The 22178-nt window shown below is 46.0% G+C and overlaps 2 protein-coding genes across 2 annotated transcripts in view; both read right to left on the bottom strand.

Moving 5' to 3' along the window:
* Positions 1 to 6640: 6640 nt before the first annotated feature.
* Positions 6641 to 16611, bottom strand: NOC4L (nucleolar complex associated 4 homolog). Its single transcript, XM_034068532.1, has 15 exons — positions 16498 to 16611; positions 16274 to 16397; positions 16077 to 16183; positions 15731 to 15838; positions 15080 to 15229; positions 14387 to 14486; positions 14060 to 14094; positions 13857 to 13907; positions 13230 to 13341; positions 12460 to 12520; positions 11828 to 11938; positions 10384 to 10547; positions 9887 to 9969; positions 8867 to 8980; positions 6641 to 8576 (listed from the first exon to the last, which is right to left on the bottom strand). Exons 1-15 carry the CDS (start codon positions 16591 to 16593, stop codon positions 8460 to 8462), a joined length of 1533 nt encoding a protein of 510 aa, XP_033924423.1. The 5' UTR covers positions 16594 to 16611; the 3' UTR covers positions 6641 to 8459.
* A 110-nt stretch (positions 16612 to 16721) lies between these two features.
* EP400 (E1A binding protein p400) overlaps positions 16722 to 22178 on the bottom strand; it is a 47277-nt gene continuing 41820 nt past the window's right edge. Inside the window, exons 50-52 of the mRNA XM_031047903.2 lie at positions 21802 to 21963; positions 21022 to 21099; positions 16722 to 19169 (exon numbers count right to left, since the gene is read on the bottom strand). Coding sequence (XP_030903763.2) covers positions 18903 to 19169; positions 21022 to 21099; positions 21802 to 21963 — 507 coding nt within the window. The 3' untranslated portion in view covers positions 16722 to 18902. The remainder of the gene's footprint in view (positions 19170 to 21021; positions 21100 to 21801; positions 21964 to 22178) is intronic.

A 22178-nucleotide genomic window follows, 5' to 3' on the forward strand; every position in this document is an offset into this window, starting at 1 on the left:
CTTGTGATTCCAAAGCCACCAGAGCCCTTCCAGAGCAGGCACGTGCCCCCATCAGGAGGTTTAATTTCTCATGGGACCTTCACAGTGGTCCTTTATGCATCAAAAGGTATAAAAGCTGCATCAGTGCTGCCTAAGAGCGAGGTTCAGGTACCTGGTTATAGCCATGGCATGTGGTGAGGTCGGGAGGATGCACCAGTGTGGTGGCCTTGTGCTGCCTCCGTGGAGCAACTGAAGTGTACGTGGGCACAGCCTGAAATGCACCTTGAATTGCACTGCCCAGTGTCACCCACATGGGGATGAGCCTTTGCTCCAACACAGCATTGCCTCTATCTCCTTCTCACAGCGGTTTTCCTGGAGAGTGGAAGAGGCAATAACCAGGGCTTTAAGACATTCATCCATCTGCATCTCAGCACAGAGGCAGCCATGTGCTCTTCAGAGCTGATGTGTGCTGCACTCCATAGGTCTTCCATGTATTGCAATTTCATGTCATGAACAAGTCCTCAGCCAGCCTGGGAAGGGAACTAAACCATCAGTGGTTCCTGAGCCTCCCTAAGCAGACACTCATACTGTGACAAGTACTCCTAAAGGAAAGCAGCAGGTCTATAATAGCACAGGGAAAAGCAATGGGAATCACTGCATCTTTCAGAGGTAGGATGCTGGAAGGTGGCAGAACAGCTCATTTTGGGAGCTATGAGCTCAGCTCCCTGCTCTGCACCCTGGCACATCACCATAGTTTGTGTCTGGTAAAAGAAGATGATGCAATGCTGATTTCTGTCACATAAAGATCTGGACCAGGCTATTTAGAAACAGTCTCTGTCAGAGCAACTCCCAGGGTATCTGCTCCCATGGCAGAGCACCCTCTTTGCTAGGAAAGCACGCCCGTAGCACGAATTGTTTCAATGGCTCTATCACTTCAGACAAACCCTCACCATCTGCTTCCCCCTCTAATTACAAATGCACAAAACATAATTCACAATCAAATCACACAAAAAAAAAGACAGAAAATGAGCAATTAAAATGCTCATTCTGCCAGGCAAATCTTCCTCCCCTTCCCAGCCACGCTGCAGCCACCACAGCTCTTGCCTGTTACAAACAGGGGCAGAATCAATCCCAAGCCACTGGAGACTTCAGTCCTGCTGGTTTCTCTGACAGAAACCTTCCAGGTTTGATCTCATGGACCAAGGACTCTTTAGCACCACTCTGCTGCTGTATTCGCTGGTGTTTTGCTAACGCTCAGGATCCTGTTTTCTGAGGGAGCAATTCACCTTTCCATTGTACAGATGGATCCTGGATATGTCCCACTCCCTGCCTCTCTTCTGGGGTCCTCACAAGCCAACAAAGCCTTGAGGGTTTGAGGGGATGCTCAGGGACTGATGATGATGTATCCCAGGAGACACCCCAGCCTGAATTCATCGTTGGTGCAATGTCACTGCACCGGGTGAAGTTATCATCCACTCCTTAACGTGCGTGCTGAAAGGTACATTAACATTCAGGCATCATCTGTACTCTCTAATGCAAGCCTACAGAGGCAATTTTTTGCATGCTCAAAATTCAAAGTCTCTTTCTCTTCACATCAGCTGGTTTGGAAGGGCTGAAATCCAGCCCTGAGGCTGCAGGAAAGCGGGTCCTGGGAAGGGATGCTCTGTTGGGGAGAAGCATCTGAGCACTGTGCCTTATCCCACCTACCTGACCCTCAAGACTGGAGGGCGCACAGCTCTGTCAGTCAGTCTGTCCATCACCAGTGCAGGGGCTTTTAGGAGCAATCCCAGTGCCCATCAGGTTCATCCCAGAGGACCAGGGTCAGTGTTCTGCAGCCGTGCAGAGCAAGGGAGGAGAAAGCTCAGCTCTGTTAATGCCGTTCTGGGAATTCAAAGCTCTGCATGTGATGAGCCCCTTCTCATGGCATGTACACGGGTTCCTGCATGGGAGGAGAAAGCCCCCTTAGTGAGCCAGCACCATGGCCGTGCTTCCCTCCCATCCCTGCACAAGCCTCATGCTCTGTCCTTGGCAATGCTCGGGTTTCCATGCTGGGCCTCAAGGAGCACACAGCAGACGGTCCCTGCTGTCCCTCACTGTACCTGTGTGCCCTATGGCAGAGCCACAGGACAGGGAAGGGATCAAGCTTAGCACAAGGGACTTGCAGCCAACACTGCACGCAGGTAGGACACCCATGAAACAACAGCACTCTGCCATTGCAGGAGCTTCACCTTGTAGGGCAAAACCCCAGCAACAAGAGGGCTGCCATGGGCCCAGGCAGAGGGAAGCCTTTGGCTGGATCACATCGCTAAGTAACTTCTAATCCTCCTTTTAAAGCCTGCTCCAGTCACCTTCCTCCCCTGCTCCCTTCAGAGCTGCTCCATGTGATGCTCATCAGCACGGGGAGCACAAGGCTCTGGTGCTGTGTCAGAAATGTCTCAGGGTTTGCAGCAGTTTCACACTGTCTTGAAGCGAAGAGGCAGAGGGGATTATGGACTCATCAATACACGAGGCAGAGCCGAGCGCTGGATCACTGATCTGACCTGAAAGAACACATAGTGAATCACAGGAATACAGGTGTACCATCGGTTCTGTAAAGCCAGATCTGTCACTTGCTCTGTGAGCAGCTCGGTTCCCAGGTTCACAAGTCCCTGCCATGAGCTCAGCATGATAAAAGGAGAAAGCCTTTCTGTACCTGCACTAAACACTGTGCCCAAGGAGGAGCCGTGGTCCTGAGCACTGCTGCAGGTTATCACAGCTCTTGCTTAGTATCCCCCCAGCCCAATCCATGTTCCCCTTCCCTGGCCCGAATCAGCTCCTCATGAGCCAGCACTGTGGGATGCCACATGAGAAGTGCTGGATGCAAGCAGCAGTCCAAGGTCCCTGCCGCTGGCTGGAGCGATGGATGGAGCTGCCGATGGAGCTGGCTCCATCGGCAGCTCCACAGCTTCCTCCCTCAGGAAGCAGCATTTGCCATCACACTTCTCCAGCAATTAGCAAATGGGGCTGAGATGATTCACGGCTCTCAAGCGCCATCAGAGCTATGACAGGGCCTCAACCAAAAGCCAAGGGTCACGTCACTGCGGCTGGTGGATGGAGACCGGTGGCCAGGAGGTTGATTGGGCCATCAGGCAGTTTGCCATCAAGGGAGGATGGCCTGGCTGTAAGACCTGCAGTACACAGGGTCAATACCCATCACCTGTCCTCACACTTTCCTACCTGGAGATTATAAAAGCCAAGCAAAAAGACAGGCAATGAGTTATGAATTCAAAGGAGATCTCTTAAAGTGCCAAACTGCAGCTGAACTGTAGTTACGGTTATTACACAGAAATAGACATAAAGCTATAATGAGGATCAACACATTTAATCACAGTCATTCAACAAAACACTGAGTCCATGCAGTTTAGCTATTACCTTTCCACAGCTCTAAAAAGATTTACCATAATTTCAGCTTAATCTGGAATTTTATTATGTAGTTATTTTAATTTCACTTTATTTTATCACTGCTTGGAGCCCTATTATCCAGGTAAGATCAGGTTTAGACACAGCAATAATGAATAGTTAGAAACTGCTAAAACAGAAACAGAATCCTGCTGTATGCAGTAGAAAACCATCAAGAGAGCCTTTTTGATGTATTATAGAGTGATACAGAGGTAGTTCCTACTGGGTGGCTGGGATGAGGGTTTAATTGGATGCTCCCTCTCCTCATTGTTTATCTGTATGTGCATCCCTCACCCATTGTCAGATTGAAAGCCAGAAGAGACCATGAGCCCATCTCCTCTGAGCCCAGGGCTGAGATTCAGGCCTGGTTTTTACACACCCTCAAGCATGTTTTGCTGAGGCAAGTCCTTGTTCAGGCAGAAGGAAAAACCTGCACCAGCAGATCCCTCTCCCCTCATTTTCTCCCTAGCACCAAGGTACAGATGGGGCCAGCGACTCCAGATGGTGAGAACGTGACTTTCACAAAGGACACAAGCCTGACCGTGTGGCACAATGACCATACCCTGTGCTCAGAGCTGAAGCAGGGTCTCAGAGACCCAAACCCAGCCCATTTCCCAGGGACAGTGCTTGGAGAGGAAGAGCTGGTCCACGACAGCTGACACCAGTGAGCAGTGCAGGTTTCCTGCATGACTGCACCGAGTGCTCCATCTGGCCATAAGGTTTTTGGAGGTGGAATTGTTGCTTAGGTTGAAGGGACCTCTGAGAGCAAGCCTGGCACTTGGGGCTGCAGGCTTTGCCCTGCTGGTGTATGCTTTGCCACCCCGGTTCCTCAGTAAGGAACCTTAGGGAGCATTAAACACAGCCAAGTGCTCTAAAGCACAAATCTACATCTCATCTGCCATGACATTTAAAGCATCCATTTAAATGCTATCCTGAATCAGAATATATTTCTAAATTGGGACTGAAGATCTTCAGGACACGCTTTAAAACCATAAGGATGAAATGTCACGTGTGGCTACTTTGGGAAGAACCAGGAGAAGGCTGCTCACACAGCACAGCAATGCAGCATCAGCAAGCAAAGCATTCACCGACACAGGCTCAGCCATTGTAGCTGGTGACACACAAGTGCCACGGCACAACAGGGTCATGGCAAGGCCATTTCCTAAGCAGATCCACCATACATCCCATTAACGCTTGCTGGGATCTACTCTCCTGTGTACTTACACACCATCCACGCTGCAGTGATGCTCCAGCCCGGGTGGGCACACGTATCCCTATGGGAGCTGCAGGAATCGAGCCTTAGGTTCGACCTCCAGCAAACGCGCTGCTCGCTGCCCTTCCTGCACAGCCAGAAGCGTGCTGCGGGAGCCGAGCTCTGAGCACAGCCTGGCCCGGTCTGCACCGTCCTCTAGTGGCCACCGGCCCCGGTTCGCTGGCCCCGAGGGAAGGGGGAGCGGGCAGAGCCCCGGCCCTGACTGCAGCCCCATCCCGCAGCCCTCAGCTGTCTCTGCATCGAAGCGGTGGGACACAAACCTGTTGTTACCAAGAGATCGCTGCTCCTCCTGATCCCTGACTTGGTTTCAAACCAGAGGCTTTCAATCTGCTTTTCCCCATGATCGTGCACGCTGACAGCTTCTAAAAGCAGTCCTGTAACAGGGAGATGAGTGACCAGCAGTGGATGAAACTCCCGAACAGCGACTGCCTATTGCCCAGCTCTGTATAGAACCCTCAGGGCAGTGTTTTCCTCCACACACGCAGAGGGGCAGCTTGGAGACATCCCCCCCCCCCCCCCCCCCCCAGCTGCTCTCCATGGCCTGGGTACTGCAGAGGACCACACAGGATGTGTCCCAGCTCCTCTGGCCTGTGTGACACAACCTGGCAGGCTCCATATCAGCAGCTCAAGACCATGAGGACCAAAGCCCCTGTGCAAAAGATGCCAGTGACAGCAATGCCCCCCAGGAGGGGGATGGGAGACTCCAGCCTTCTTGGGTGCAGAGAACAGGGAGGATTGTTGCTGGGAAAGCAATCTCTGCTGCCAAGTATGAAATCAAGAGAAAGTTTGAAGTAAATAAGGCCATAAATCTCTGATAAGCTGAAAGAGAATAAAAGCTCCCATCACTATTTATACACAGCTCCTCAAAGATAACAGGAATTCATTTACTAAATACCTTTGAAAAACTAAGCCTTCAGGCAGAAATGGTCCACAGGAAGCATTTCAGCCAGGCAGGATGATGCTTCAGAAGTCATTCTAACGAGGGAAAGCTTCACAGGAGAGGACTGTATCTCTGGAAGCAGCCACACACTACGGCTTTAGACATGACGCACTGAGCGCAGGAAGCCAAGCCCTGGGACAGGATGCAGGAGTGGATCTGTTCCAGCTCTGAGGCATGGAGCCATCCCATGGAGCACATGAGGCTGGTGAGCTGTCAGCCACCCTCAGGCACACATCAAACAAGATCACCGTGTGCTGGCCCACAGACCCAGCCAAGCTCTGGGCACACGCTGGGTAAGGGCAGCATCAGTGATGATGGCTGCAGACACCCCTGCTGCCAGCACACAGCCCCAGGGATTTCACTTGTTGCCTGCATCCTTTGCCCTGGCCTCCCCTGTGGGACACAGCAGCAGATTTCACCTACAGCTTCTCAAGGCTCACTGAATTCCAGGAGCCATTGCCTAGGTTGCAGGACTTACCTGAGCAGAGCAGCACACCCAGCAGACTCACCTCTTCACCAGCAGGTCTTCCACTCAGGAACTGCAGCTCCTGGTCATGAAGCCTCTCATGTTCAACAGCACAGCATGTGGTGTCTCCTGTCTCCAGCAGAGAACTGAAGTGTAAATCCTCACTCTCCCAATCTGCAGGAAACTGATACAGGTAGAGACTCAATGATTCATTCATTTCGCATCTGAGCCCAGGCCTCTTCCATCCAGGATTCATGGCTGGTAAAACACTGAAGATGCTGGTACCTTCACGGACTTCCTCCTGGGAAAAAGCAAACCCCCACTTCCAGTAGCACTCCCGTTTCAAGGTATATTGATATTATAGTCTGTGGTCATTTGGCCCCAGAGATGCAAGGTTCTGCCCACACGGCAGCAGGAGGGCGTATCAGAAGGCAGGAGCTGTTACTTTCCATCACTCCCCTCCAACTCCATTTACCCGATGTCTGGGATATTTTTGTTTGGTGCCAAGAGACCCCAACACAATGGAGAGAGGCAAACACACCAGCCCTTTGGATGCTTTATTGACAGAAAGACTGCTCACCCTCTGTCCAGGTACAGAAACCCAACCAAACTCCCTCATTTTCAACACCACAAGACCTGGACTTGCCCCATGCTCAAATGGTTTAATATTTGTGCATTAAAAAAGAATCCTGACAATCCTGAGTGTCAGTACTATGAAAGCTGTGAATGACACTGCCCAGCAGTTACTTCAGACAGATAAAACTGGGACAGTCTGGGTAAAACAAAAAGATACACAGAAAAGTATTAAAAATATGTGCTTATTCTTTTCAATATTCAATATATTCATTCATTTCATCTGAAAGGTGACAGACTTGGACACTTCTTTCAAAAGCAGCCATGTGGTGCTCACTACTGTAGCATCAGAGCACTTCAAAACGTTTACCAAACACATACATACAATGTACATAAGATATAGGGAGACACATTTTAGAGCTGAAACAGAAGGCTTGGGTGAACCTGAACAGAGGACTCTCAAGTTGTAAGTTACCATCTCAGCCATTCTGTATTCCTGCCAGACACCAGAAGTCAAAGACAAACAAAGGAGGCTGCCTAGGGAGGAGACAGGGCTGCAAGCTCTATACTCTGAGGACATGTCCATTGTTTGGAAAGCATGAAGAAAATCTAACACTTAGGATCTCCAAACAGCTGCAGCTCTCCTTGACTTACACTTGTCTGCCAAATGACATTTCTTGGCCTCCACTTTCTTGACTGCATTTTTCTTCTCCACAAACTGATTTTCAAATTATGCAAAGTCTAACAAGATACCATTGTTGGAAATAATTAGACAAAAAAAAGGCCCAGAGTTTATCTGTGTTCTTGATAAGCTCAAACTTAAAACCCTGGGGAAAAGCCAAAACCAAAAACCCTATCAGAAGGAACTTCTGCATGACTTCTGGCACTATATGAAAAACCCAAATTAACAAAAGCACCTACTATCAATGGACGAGTCAAAACCCCATTAGCACCCAGATACACACTGGCCCGAGCTCCTACAACACCTGCAGGCTGCAAGCAGAGCTTCAGCAAGCTGCTTATCAATCTGAAGCAAAAATCTAGGATTAGACACACACCTCAGTGCACATCACTTGGCCTCCCTGCTACAGGAGGCACCAGGATTTCCAAAGCCCATGAGCATTTTGAATTAAGCAACCTTACAGCACGAGATGGATGTAGATGAAAGAACATCAGCAACACTTCATAGTTGGAATTACTGATCATCATCCATGAGTTGGTTTTGACAAACCAGAGCGTTGAGTCCCTCAAACATGGGAGTGTTTGGACGAGTACATAGGAAACTAAATACCCTCTGAATACATGGGTTTTAAAGTGTATATAAAAATACAATTAGGGTATCACCAGGTGTTTACAGCTCTTTGTTGAAATCTCTTCCTACAAACAGATTGTCAGCTCTAGTATAAAAATAACACATCTGAAAAGCAAAAGGAGCAGTCAGAGACCACAAGCACCCTCAGTCCCATCGAATGGCAGCAAGATGGGCTGATGGTGCAGTTACTGACCATAGCCAGCACCAGCAGCTCTGGAACCCCAGCAATGAACAAGTCCAGAAAACCTTGCTCTGAGGCAAATCCAAGTATCGGATGGCAGTACATGAGCATGAGAAACAAAGGGAAGTCCACCCATGGGTAGTGGCAAAGGTCGCTGAAGGCAGCTGCACTTTTCTCAAGCAGTTCAGCTCTCCTCGCATGGTGATACTTCAAAGGCAGAACTGCTGAGCACAGTGTGAGCTTTGTGCACGTCCCTAAGATCAGTCACTTGTGCAGATGTGTTTGCAGGAGATCACATCAATCCAAGGAAAAGTGCTCTGCAAAAACATCATTTTTCTTCCCAAACAAGCCTCGCACTTGCTCAAACTCCAGGGGCACGTCAGTCACCTTCTTCTTTACTTCTTTATCAAAAAGCTACAAATCAAAACCCAGAAGATATTGGTAAAACTCAGTACAAGCTCTTCACCCTGGTTGATTCCATTGCTCACTCTTAAAAGATCTAGTAAAAAAACCCTTTTACATAAAAGCCATCCCTGTCACCACTGCTGCTCATGCTCCATTATTTAATGGACATTTTCCTGTTTGTCCCTGGCTCTGAGCAACCAAAAGTCAGTCTAGCTCCCTCCCCAGCAGCAAGGCTGATGAACAGGACACAGCTATTGCATTCAGAGTTCCAATCATTCACAAAGGCACAGCAACACTACCTCATAAGCTGAGAGCTCCAAGAGTCCTGATATGTCATCCTCCATTTCAGACAGAGACTGGTTCAGGATAGCAGCTGCCTTGGCCACCTCTGGGTGATAATGGCTTTGTAGAGTCTGCAAAAGCAAAGACAAACAGGAGATGGTCCAGTAAATAGAGGGTAACACACATCCATCTGGATTTGAATAAAGGTATCTGCCCTTTGGTGGTCTGATCTTCAGTGAACACTGAATTCTGTCAGGAGCAAGTCAGCTGTACTGTGCTCCTATAGGGCGTCAAGAAATCCTGATTTCAGTCATCTTTCACACACATCAAAGGCCCCTCTCACCCCATTCAAATCCAGCTCAAGACAGATGGGACTCTTCCACAGGTCATACCTAAAATGTATAACCCAACTCTGCCCTCCCATTGCCCTGATCCTGCAGCCAAGCTCCAGCTCTCTGGACTTCCTGGCTCCTGCACAACATCCTTGCTGCTGTTTCAGCCCTTACACAAAATCCTTGTAGCATTTAAATGAAAGTGATAATCCTGGCATTAGGGTTTTAGAACAGTCAGGAGTAATTTAACCAACTTCCACCTTCATGCGCTATCCTACAAATGATCCAGGTGAAAGGTGAACTTTACAATCTTCTCCAGCATTTTTAAACCCATTTCTACAGGATGACCTAGCTGTACCCAATTAATTTCCATCAGTGCTCAGCGAGTTCCTCTCTCCCCTTCACAGCAAATAAAGAGCCTCATAGATTTTCAGCTATTTAGTCTGTTTCAGCTGTTAACTGCACACTTTCTAGCTGCACAGTCAGCTGTGTGCTCACAAGCCCCTAATTGACATGTACATGAAATCCTTTGCCTCTTATGCTAGGACAAAAAGGGTGCAGAGTAAAGGATCATCCAGAAGCTCATTGCATTTGCAGGATGTACCTCAGCAGGTTTGTGTAAGTGGGACTGCCAACATGTGTCAAGGAAGCAGCAAAGTTCGAAGAAACCCATACCATGCAGAAGTTCCTTTTTAACTGACATACCTGAATCTCCCAGAGAGAGCTTTCTAAAGCCCTGCTTTTGGATGGCTCCTCCTCCTCCATAATATATGGATCTTCTGAAATATCTAAGGAAATAGAGAGCAAATACCTCCTGTGTGATGTGTCTAACACCAAAGGGAACAAAGAGACCCAGAGCGATGCCACAGAACAAGACAAGCTCAGTGTCTGGTACAGCTCTACCAGTCCTTTAGCACTTGGAAGCAGCCTGGGTCAGTGTGTCAGGCTCAAAGCAGCCTTCACCCAGGGAATCACGACACCAGGGGAACCAACTGTGAGGCCCGAGGTCAGAGGAGCAATGCAGGCAGGTCTTCACAGTTACAGAGCTGGCAGGAACAGCCTGCTGGCTTCTCACAAACTCAAGGCACAGAAGGAACCTCTAAACCTCAGAACTGGGATCTCACCTCCTCCTCCACAGGAATCCTGCTCTTTACATTGTCTCAAGGCACAACACAGAACCCTCTGCCCACCCTCCCCCTTACCTTCTGGCCCATTAGGCCTGTGTACTAGCACTTTGCATGAGGGGTGCCTCCGAAAGAGGTTACAGATGAAGGGAATGACCATGAGCAGAGCCTCAGGAGGAGCAGTGAGGGCCAGCCGGGAGAGGCGCTTTATAAATGCTGCCACCAGGTACGCTGGCAGGTGGCTGTTGGAAAGGAGACAGAAGAAACCAGCTTGTAAAAGTCCTATCAGTGAGCCTCACCGATCCAAACAGCAGGTCAGGGAAAAGATCTGTGGGGCTCTTCAGGATTTTTAGGCTATGGAGTAAAGAGAAGCTGTTAGAATCCTGATTTCAAGCAGCAATATAGGCTCTTGTGTGCTCTCTGGAAGAAATCTGTGGGCATTTCCATTCAGTGCATGAATAATCTCAAATCAATTCAATCCAGATGCATGGCACCGCTCCAGGCACTTGTCAAGCACAGCTCTGGTACATGGTCATTCACATGGCAGTCTTTATTCAGTCCTTTTATAAACTTCTGGGTTTATACACTTAGCCAGGCAAGCACTTCTTCTCATGTCATTTTTTTAGGTTTAATTAATACACAGGCCATGATGGTAAATTTACATAATACTTCCAGGACTAAAGCAAGCACTGCAGCTGTTAATGGGAACATTAAGCTGCTGTAATGTAAATGTGCAGGGTAAGGGTTTTTTTCTAATGGTAAAAATGCAAATTTCTAACAGCAATCAGCTCATCCAGGCACTTTTTTCAGGTCAGAAGAACCAGGATGAAAAATGACAATTTTCAGCCACTCAGCTTTCAGCCCTAGGGCTTGTTACACTTGCAAGGCTCAGCAGAGCCACCCCATAGGACACCATCTGTCAGACCTTGTTACTCTCTCCAAGGTACACTATGGATACAAGCAGTCTGATATTAAATGCTCAGTGCTGAACTGTAAAGCGTTACTCTTGGTTTATTTTCTAACATATGATGGCAACTATCTGACCAGCTGCTTATCTCCCTTCTTCCCTGTGTACGATGATCTGACAGGATCAAGACAGACTGTCAACCACTTCATATTTCAATGTTAGATGTCTGCAAAAGGTCATCAATTTATCAACAGCTTTATCACCTATAAAAAGCCTGCGAATGTTATTTTTCCATATTCATAAAGATTGACAGAAAAATCACCACCTTCAGCCAAATGGAATACAGATCAAATACATCCATAATCACTCGCAGATCAAACTCAGATCACTAACTGCATTTTCACTTCTTGAAACTAGATGTTGTATGGCAGATCTTCAGAAACAGCACATGAAAAATTACACACCACTACAATAACACCCTTAGATTCAGTTTCCTCAGTAAAAATGAATCTAATCCAGCAGGCACACTGAATACGTAATATCCAGATGTGGGGGACTGCTCAAGAATAACAGAAAAGCAGGAGGAAAATATGTGAACATAAAGATGCTACTTACGATGAAGACAAAAACAGATCAAGCAAATGGAAGAAGCGGGCTCGGTACTTCACATGATATACAGAAGGGTCTAAAAGACTGTACAGCTTTTTGTAGAAGTCAGGATATTCCCTGTTATAAAACAGCAAAAAGACATCGGTTAGTGGTGGGACTACACTGTGTCTAAATGTTTCTGTGCTTTCATTATGGATCACTGCTGTGCTCTGTTTAGCTTTCTTAGTGCCTCTCTACAGCCACCACTTGAAAACAAGCTGTAAGGAAAATTTATGGCTCTAGCAGTGCCCAGCCGTTTGCAGGATGTGAAGCTATGTCCACTGACTGCAAATGGTACACGATCCAGTGAAAGGCACACTAAAGACTATTGCTTCACTATGTAATCAGATCAATGGAAATCGATTTTCAAGTGCTGAGCAGCCACAGTCTGGAGAAGAGCATATTTAGGCTCAGCTGAAAATAAAGTCAGACTACCAAAAGAGCTAGCATCCAAACAGCTGAGCCTCTGGTGCAGAGTTTGGCTCTCTCATGGGGGAATTTAAAGCCTGCAGCTGTGGAGAATCCATTTCCATTCCTTTACATAAAGATATAAATGCAAACCCCCATGTTGCTTTAAACAATATGCTCTTTTTACTTACAGATTATGTTGATGAATCAGAATAAATAATCCATTTAAGGCTAAAAGACTGATTGCTCCACCTGTAAGAAAGCAGGCAGGTATCAACACAATAAAAACCAAACCAACCAAAAAAAACCAAACCCCAAAACTGTTCAGCTTCAACTTGTTTTTATTTTAAAACCTCCCCAGGACAACAAAACTAAGAGTACCTGAAATCAGAGAACAGAGAATCAGAGAAACCTGAAATCATGATGGCTGTAAGGTGACACAATTTAATCTAAAACCTTCCAGAGGGTCACAAGTTTCTTACAAAGATTAAACTGTAGGACTTATAAAGATTAAACTTACAAAGATTAAACTGAGGAACAGACTCTGAAGGACAGAAAGCACAAAAACATGATGCTCTAATCCTTCGATAATGCCACACTGGCAGGCAAAGGTCTTAGGATATCCCTGTAGGAATCTGGGCATCCTGTGTCCTGAGGCCACCAGGTATCAGCAGTGCTGGCTGAACTCTATTTAAGAGATCACTCCAGTATTCTACACTTCCTAAGGCTTTAAATATTATTTTCCTTATACACAAGGAGCAACAACACTAACAAACAGAGGTAAAAACATCTCATTTCTAGTGGCAGTGGAGTTCACCCTTGTTCCTTAGCTTCATCCCAGCCAAAAGTACATTTGTTTCCTCATCTATGCCATGGCGCTGCATCTAGCAGACCTGCCAAGTCCGTCTGTATCATGTTGCAGGTATGTCTCACAAACAACAAAAAGCCTGTTTTGACTCACCTATGCCATAGGCCAGTGTTAAGAAATCTATCATGAGAGTGGGTTCATTCATGTAAGGCAGGATGGAGTCATGCAGAATAACAAGAACTTTTTTGTAGAGGCCAGTGGGTAGCTGTGAAGGATGACAAAATACAGTCAAACCATCATTGTGAGAGAACTCTGAGAGCAACAGCAACCCATGGTTCAAAAAGACAACACACAAACAGAAGGGAATGTGCCAGGACAATATAGCTTTCAGCAACAGTTCCCAAATACGAGAGCTTACAAGTGACACATGACCATCAAGTTCATTAAAGCAGCAAGTGCTTACAACTAAAAGTGTCATCACAGCTCAGAGGGCAAAGTCACTAGCAATAAAGCTGGGTAGCCTTCAACATGTGAAAAGAGACTGTTATTGCTGCAGGTCACTCCTTGGGTTAGATTTGTTTAAGGTGGAAAAAAAGAGGACGAGAGTAAGGAGAAGAAACAGATCATACATGAGGCAGAACAACCCAGCAGAAGTGGTGAATGCGTTGTTCTCATCCAACACTGAAACAGTGGGGTCCTACCAGGAGCTCCATGCAACAACAGCCTCTAAAGATTAGTGACAGAAGAGTGGTACCGACCAGTGGCAGAAGGAACACTCACCTTGTGCTTCAAGAAACTGAGCCACATTTTTTCAAAGGCCTGCTTGTGTGCCTTAAAACAGAATTGCAAACAGTGAGTTAACTGGTGTAGGTAAAGCTACACCAAACACTGGTGTAGGTAAAGCTACACCAAACACCAGTGTAGGTAAAGCTCTACTTTAAGTAGATAAAATTTCAACTCTGAAGCACCAAACGAACACTTACCTGCAGCTTTGACACTTTCAGTTCCTCCCAGTTGTCTAAGAAGAAAGGGCAAGAGATGCTGAACTTGAAATGGATGTTTAAAAAGTTAAGATGACCCTTTTTTACTTATTTGATACCCTAAAAATTTAGCCTGAATCCTTGTCTTGATACAAGTCCATGACAAACCCCACTGCAAACTGAGGAATGTGGATTTTCTAATACTGCTTAGAATCGCTGTGATCACAGCAGCAGATGTCTTCATAACCAAACAATAATATGTCTATACACAATAAACCTTAAACTTGATTTTCTTTTCCATACACAGCTCATCACATGGAGCTTACTAACCTTGCTTCACCAGAAATTTGACCATGTCACTCTCTTTGTTTGGCATGTTAATGGGCGAAATGAGGGAAAATACATTCTGCTGGTAAAATGGCAGCGGCCTCTGAGAAAAAAACATATAATTAAACATGAAGCAAGTTCCACAAGAGAAAGGGCAATACTGAAGCCAGCATCCTACTATCTCCTAAGCACTAGGAACTAAGTATCTAGGAAAGAAAAAGGAAAGGAAAAATGCTGATGGGTTGAACTACATACTGGTACATTCTCTATTGCTGTCTTGTCCTGGAGCATTATCTTTTTGCACAACACAAAACCTACCTCTGAACTAAAGAGATAGAAACTGTTTCTGGTTTAACAAAATTGGTGGATCCTATTAAAGAAAACAGACTCTTCTGCACCAAAGAGAGAACTGACTTAAAAGCTCTGTGTGTGCCACCTGAGCTGCAGAGACTTGAGTAAAACAGAAGCTAGAACCCAGACCAGAAGGATCTGCAGGAACGATGTGTCTTGAACTACTGTCAATTGGAAACTGAAGAGTCATTAAAAACAATTAAAACCCAATACCTGCGGATGGCACACTCATTCCTCTTGCTTCCAAACTTTTCCATTTACCACTAGTTGCTCCCTGCTTCGTGCACAACACACACTGTTTCAGAGCAGTTTATCCAGACCCACCTCAACAAGAACATTCGTTACCTCTTTTGTCTTCTGCATGACTTGTCCAATACTCTCAGTGACTGCCCTTATGACAAAGTACCGAATGTCATCATACTCCATGTATTCTTGAAAGCGAGAGATGAGCAGTGAAGCGTCCTCATTTAAGGGCAGTAAGCCATCAACAACTACCTAACAAAAGGTTGGCAAAGGAAAGCAACAAGTTAGTCTCTACTGCAGTAGCCAGAGAGCTGAGCTGGCTGAGGCACCCTCCTGTCCTTCTGAAAGGCAGACACTCAATGTGTGCTGCTTTCCCCAGGGCAACATTCACAAGCCATTCTGACCGGCCCTCCCAACCTCCACAAGGGGCCCCTTCCATCAAGGACAATGTCATTTAGAAATGACACAGTGGCTGAACCAGCATCAGCACCTTCCCTCTCATGTGCCTGTCCTTGTGAGTGCAGTCAGGGACTCCAAAACGTGACTCCAGCACCAGTACTTCACAAACACTCAGGCAACCATCTCAAACCTGGCACCTCACCAGGGACAGAAGCTCTTGGTGCTCTTCCAGACCCCCACCTTCCTTTGGACTGAGAACCTCCTAGGTTGATGGTTGAGTAACTGGAGAGGGTGTGCACATGAGGCTGTGTGCCATCAGGTAACCGACAGGGTTAACTTAGTTCTGCAGCTTACCTTCAGAAGGTCACGAGGAAAAGTTAAGCTCCCCTTCCACTCTACTTTGATCAGTGGGTACCGTGCCTCCAACTCAACAAACTTCATAAGGGTGCACAGCGACAGCTCCTTAAAAGAGAAACAAGACAAAACCCCACCTGAACAAGGACACCAGGGCTCAGACCCAATGGAGAATGATCTATGCTCCTCACTAAGAATGCTGCAAGCCCGGTGCGCAGGGATGAGCCAGCGCACCAGCAACACCTCACAGCACTGCCGGCCCTTCCACATGGAAATAGAGGAGCGAGAAATGCTTCTGCATGGCAAGGGACGCCCATGTGAGCTCAGCAGCAGGCTCGGCACCTACCTTCACCTGGAAGGCTTCGTGCGCCATGAGCTCCGCCAAGCAATCCACGCACTCCTTGTAGCGGTGCCTCATCCAGATCTTGTACTTGTCCTCAGCGCTGTGCTCACCTGAGGGTGAAACACACAACTGTGACCGCTCGGAGCGCCGGGCCGAGACCCAGCCGGGCGCGACCCAGCCCCGGGCCGCTCTCCACTCACCGGCCAGAGAGGCCTCCTCGGGGGGCAGCGGGCCCACGAACAGCTCCCTGCGCTCCAGCAAGGCCCCGAAGAGCCGGCTGCAGGCCCTGCCGGCGCACAGGATGTCCTCCTCCTCCTCCTGGCCCTGGAAGAGCACGTCCATGAGGAAAGGCCGAGCCGCGGCCCTCACCCCCCCAGCGCAGCCCCACAGCCCTCCCGGCCCCGGCCCCATCCCCGTCCCGCACCGCCAGCAGCTCCAGGAGCTCGAAGACGCGGTTGGCATTGCTGCGGCTGCTCAGCACGGCCTCCAGGCCGGCGGCCACCGCGGCCGCCCGCGCCATGCTGCCGGCGGAAGGGCGGAGCAGGAGCCGCGGCCGCTCCGCCCCACGGCGGGGCCGGCCCCGCAGCCGCCGCTGCACCGGTGCCGAGAGCCGCCCGATGGCCGCGGGTTACAGAAGGCAGAGCACGATGGCGTTATAAAAATGTACACTTTATTACACCTTCAGGTAGGATACATCGCTATTCCTTACAATCCTACTGCGTCAAGTACAAATGCTTATGTTCATCAGCTATTTACAGGTTGACTTCCTAACGCGCTCCTGGGAGAAAGACACATCGAAAGGAAAAACAAAAGGAGAAAGAAACAAAGTAAAAAAGGTGATTTTTATCTGCATGAACTGACCTAAACAAGAAACAATCGCCTCTTGAGACACCAAATCAGATCAGCACAATGATGCAGCCAACAGCTTTCCCACTGTTGGAAGTGTGTCCCCCCATGCACACAGTAAGAGCTAAACATTTAAAAGTAAAACTGGGGCTAACTAAGCAGTATTTGGATGAGCATCACGATACCGTACACAGCGTCAGTTACCCGCTACCACTGCATCTGCTTCGCATTTCCAACTATTCCACTGCCAACAACACCAGCTTTGCGGCTAGAAACGACATTTAGGTAATGGCACAAACCCCAAAGAGGGGTGAGGGAATGCTGCCACATGCACAAACAGCTTAAAAAAACAACACTGCCCCGTAATTGCAGGACTGGGGGTCCCAGAGGCTGCAGGAGAAAAGAGGTATAAAATTAACACACAGATAAATTGGGAAGGCTGCCTGACCCAGTGTTTGCATTCGTGGTCTTAACAGAATGGGCTGTCCCTCTCCTACTAATGGGTATTCTTTCTTGTTTAAGCCATTTGGGTTGCTGGGTACCAATAGGTGCGTACATACAGAGGTCAGGAACAAAAGATATGCTTTCCTTGCCTTTAAACAGGCTCCCCTCCTAAAAGGATCACAGAATGGAAAAATAAAACCGTCTCAGAGAAGGAATGTGAGAATTGTCTGGATCTGACACGTCATGCACCTTTATGGCCAAAGTAAAACGAATCCATTGAAGCCACCAAGAACTTTCTGATTCCTCACTCAGTGCTGTTTGCAAACAGAGTCTGCTTTTCATTTTATGCAAGAAAAGTAAAGAAAACCCCCACAGTTCTATGCAGCTTTTTGCTAAGGTTTTTTTTCATCATAACAATAAGGCAAACTGATTTGGAGGAAGAGGCCACGCTCTATTCACATCCAAAATACCCACCTGAAGATACATTCATCATTAGCTTTAGTAAAAGAATAGTACAAAAGTTAGATCTGATTCTTTACACAGTTGAAGAAGTAAGTCTTAGATTTCATTTCACTATTCTCCCTTCCCCTAGCCCCCCACCCTTCCCCGAGCTGAAAGCTGAGTAGAAAGTACTGAACATTTAAACATGTTGCAAGAGCAGAATGAAACTGAGAGATTAAATTTTATCAGTTGGAGATTTTCCTTGATGGAAGTCCCATGAGGAACAGCTATGGATCAATTGTTGAGCTGTATCCAAACATCTTCTACCGAAAAAAAGAAAGGGCTACACTTTAATACACATCTACTATCAACACAGTATTTACTCAGTTCATGCCTAAAATACCCATTACCTTAAAGTGAAATATGAGAATGAGGGCACAGGTTGGGTGATTCAGTAAACTGTACACAAAACTACTAACAAACATTTTTAAAAGACTTACAAAAATGGAGAATGAAACTTTTCTTTCCTTTTTTAATTACATATACTTACAGGTTTTCACATTTATTGGCTAAACTTTGCAGGGAGCACTTCAAATATGTTACGATCTTCCAGAGGTATTTACCTCAAGCAAGAACAACACGCAGCTTTTATACAGATGGAAAATACTTTGCTGTAATAGCCACACCTTGTTCTTCGAATGGCTTCACCGTGGATATTCAGCACACATCTGAACTACAGCAAAGAACTGCATATTCCCACGGGCAGATGAATTTTACTGACATGTATGGCATATTACCATGTTACTTTTGTGAAGCTGGGCAGGTTTTAAACGTAACTAATGCTTGCTTTATCTGGTCTGAATGAGCACAGAGAACACTGGCAGAATGCAGCTTGTACAGATTTTGAGTGCTAAACAGTTGCTAATACACTGAAGTTATATGAGAGTTTCCATGTTTAAATGTTCACCAGCAAAAAACACTTCAGCTAAAAAAAAATAGAGGTGGTTTCTCTTCATTTGGGTGTTTGGAGTAGCTTCTCACTTGGCTTAGCAACTAAGAAACGCTGTGTTTCCCTGTTATTGCATTATAACCATTAGTTCAACTTGGTTTAGTAGGTGCCTTTAATCTGACAGTAGGCGTCCTCATTTGTACTTTTGCTTGCTGATTCTGGGCTTCAGATGTTGCTGGTGTCTGGGATGGATTCTGTACACCCGGAGCCTGAATCTGGGGAGACGCTGTTGTCACGACTTGCTGTTGTATGAGTTTCTGCTGGACGACCTGAGCAGTAGCAGTTGTGGCAGGAATCACCTGAACTTGCTGTTGACCTGCTGTCGTCTGAGAAAGTGTCACAGTTTGGGGTTGAGCCTGTACCTAGACATGAGAATGACAAAGCAATGATAGAATAGTTTGGCATTAAACTGAGCAGTCATTACATTTCTGCTCTACAGAAGGCATCTTTCTTACACAGGCATTTGCTCTCTTGACTGACAAACTTCTTGATCAAAGTAAGAAAGCTGGGAGGGATTCTGGGAGCACAGGCTGTGGTTTCACTGAGAAACACCATTCTGTCACACCTTCTAGAGCCTTATAATTCAGAACTAAGAGCTGAGATGCCTTAACTTAGATCTCTGCAGTGCAAATCAAAGGACATTCCCCCAGATCCTTTACATAAGATAGATGAAAGGTATAGAAATCCCACTGGATAAACTGGAAAATTCTTGTACTGCAGAAGCAGAAATGAAGGAACAGGGAAAAGAACAGAGGGATAGATGGAGGATCAAAGAGATTAGAATGCCAACTCCGCACCCATATTGTGACAATAAACACAGCCACCAAAGCTTCCTACCAGTCTCTCATATTACCCTTTCAGACTACAGCTGCCAGTCTCTATTGCCAATTTAGGGTAGAATAGTTAGAACTCTATCCAGAAATCTTAACTTTCATATCTCTACCCAGAGCAAGGGAGAAGAAAATTCAGCATCTCTTTGTTCAGGTGACAACATAATTAAAACTGAGGAAGTTCAACTGCCTTTTATAGAGGCAGAAACCAAATGAAGCTGCAAGGGCTTCTCTAGGGGAAAGTCAGCTCTTGATTAATCCAAGAGAAATCCTCTGGGAAGCACTAAAAATGAAGGTAAAAAGAATGCCACATACACATAGAGACTGCCATTTTAAACGTACTTGGCATGGCCTGATCCTACTGCTGCTGACATTACTGACTTGTGTGGGAGGGGAGGTGGTTGGTTGTCATTTTACCATGGATTTCACCAGTCCCGGAGTTATGGCAACATCAGTGACCTCTGGAAATCTAGCTTTTAATGTTCCTTGACAAATTATCTAGGAGCTCCTGCTGACTGCACAGGACAACTCAACTTGTGTTGAGTGATGAGGTTTCTATGCCCTGCTGTCTACCTTGCCCTTGAACATTCACATTTGCAGTGGCTATCAGTCAGCTTGCACCTCTTCATCATCGTTTGGAGATAAAAAGTCACAGATTTTATTCTGCACTAAAACACTGCACTATAAATTGTCACAGACCAAGAGCTGACTGGCTCAGATTTTTGTGCACCAAAGGCAGTAACTTCATTCACCATCCAAAACTAAATCATTCCTGCCAATCAACTGCATAAGTTGCGCCTGTTGCTAATGGTCTGAATGACATTGTTCTAAACTGTTAAGTAAAGAGCCTGGTAGTTGGCGGAGGGTAACCAAATCGTACGACCTTCTCTTGCCCTACTCCTGTCCATACAACACTTAGGACAGATACCAAACCATTCTGACTTTTACAAGACACTTGGCACAGCTTTGTGAGCTGAACAAAACAACGTGTAACCCTCAATTTGTCCTAACTCTCCCAGAACAAACTCAGTTGAACAAACTCAGACAGCACTCATCAGTTCAGTTATTTGCTATCTTGACTACACAAGAAACCAATTATTATAAATTCTTTCAGTGCTACAAAATACCTTTTAAAATCTGTTTTTCCACTTACCTACGATGATGAACAAACATTGCTCCATCTACCCAAGTTCTAGACTACAGAATATACAGCAGCTGACTCAGTATTCACACGATTCATTTTTATAGAAGCCATTTGCTATATCCTTCCAAAATACCACCTATGCCACATATAAGATGAAAATACACATCTTCAAAACAAATGAGCTTTCACTAGGATCATGTTTCTAATGCTAAATTTGACAAGCACGAAACCTACCTGCTGGGAAACTGAAACCATCTGTTGAATGTTGGCAACAGTAGCCTGTTGTTGGACCACTTGTGGAAGTTTTGCAACCTGTAGTGCCATTGAATAAACAAAGACTTGGTCAAAATACAATCTTGCTAATAGCAGCAAAACATTATACCTATATTGCTACCAGTGAAAGCCTTTCCAAGATCCTGGTCACAGTAAGTTTCAGCTTGGCATTCAGACCAATACTGAACTTTTGTAAAGCTTTTTAGATCAGTGTATTGAAGAACTTAGCTAGCAGAGAAGTATTTTTCAATTTTAACTGCAACATACTTGTTTCCTCTTAATTATATATAAAATTGAAGGAAGCAATAAATTCTAATGGGCCACATTATCTTAGATATACTTTTGAAAGAGTAAAGCTTCCAGTTCCTAACCTCCTTCTTTTTCCATGGACTGATCCAGTTATACAGAAAAGAAGTGTCGCCTACACTTGGCTGCCAGAAATAAGGCTGGGAGGCAGCACCAGAAATCTTCCTTAGTATATAAAAGTATGGAATCCCTTGCTTAATAAAAAGGAGTGACTCAATTTGATTATTTAAAAGAGGAAAGGCAATCTTATAGCTCAGATAGTTCCTCTAACCTGCTATAAGGCCACATATTCAGCACCAGTGAATTTTACTATAAAGTCCATTTAAACAAATGTGTGACTAGAATAAGAGTGAGTGCTAAAATGCTACCTCACCTCTCATCTTTACAATACTCCAGTCACAGCAGTTTAAAGGTGTAAACTTGTGTTACCTGTACCTGAATCTGGGCCTGGACTTGCTGGGTTCCACCTGGTTTCTGGGTTTGGGAAATTGGAGTTGTTAAGAACTGTGTTTTAATGGCAGGCTGTGTAGTATAAGTTACTTTTTGTTGCTGTGAAGTCTGCTGTTGGGCTTGGACTGTAACCTGTTGAGCATTTATCTGCAGAAGAGAAAAAAAAAGCATTAATGACTACAAAACACATGTGTATTTTAAAGAATAGGCAGGTAGCTAATAGGATTAATTCTATTTAATTATTGAAACAAAATCCTTCCAGGATTAGTAATAGCAAAATGAGCACTAGTCAAAAGCTTTCATGCACTTATACAGATATCCTGAATCACTGTAAGTATTTATTCCCTGCCTTTGGCAGGGCA

This window comes from Melopsittacus undulatus, chromosome 12, assembly GCF_012275295.1.
Source record: "Melopsittacus undulatus isolate bMelUnd1 chromosome 12, bMelUnd1.mat.Z, whole genome shotgun sequence".
Classification (NCBI taxonomy): Eukaryota; Metazoa; Chordata; class Aves; order Psittaciformes; family Psittaculidae; genus Melopsittacus; species Melopsittacus undulatus.

Coding starts and splice junctions, on each gene's coding strand:
- NOC4L (XM_034068532.1), bottom strand. CDS start 16,593: ATGGCGCGGGCGGCCGCGGTGGCCGCCGGCCTGGAGGCCGTGCTGAGC. Junction 16,398..16,497: donor AGCTCCTGGAGCTGCTGGCG/GTGCGGGACGGG, acceptor GTGCTCTTCCAG/GGCCAGGAGGAGGAGGAGGA. Junction 15,839..16,076: donor ACGAAGCCTTCCAGGTGAAG/GTAGGTGCCGAG, acceptor TTCTCTTTTAAG/GAGCTGTCGCTGTGCACCCT.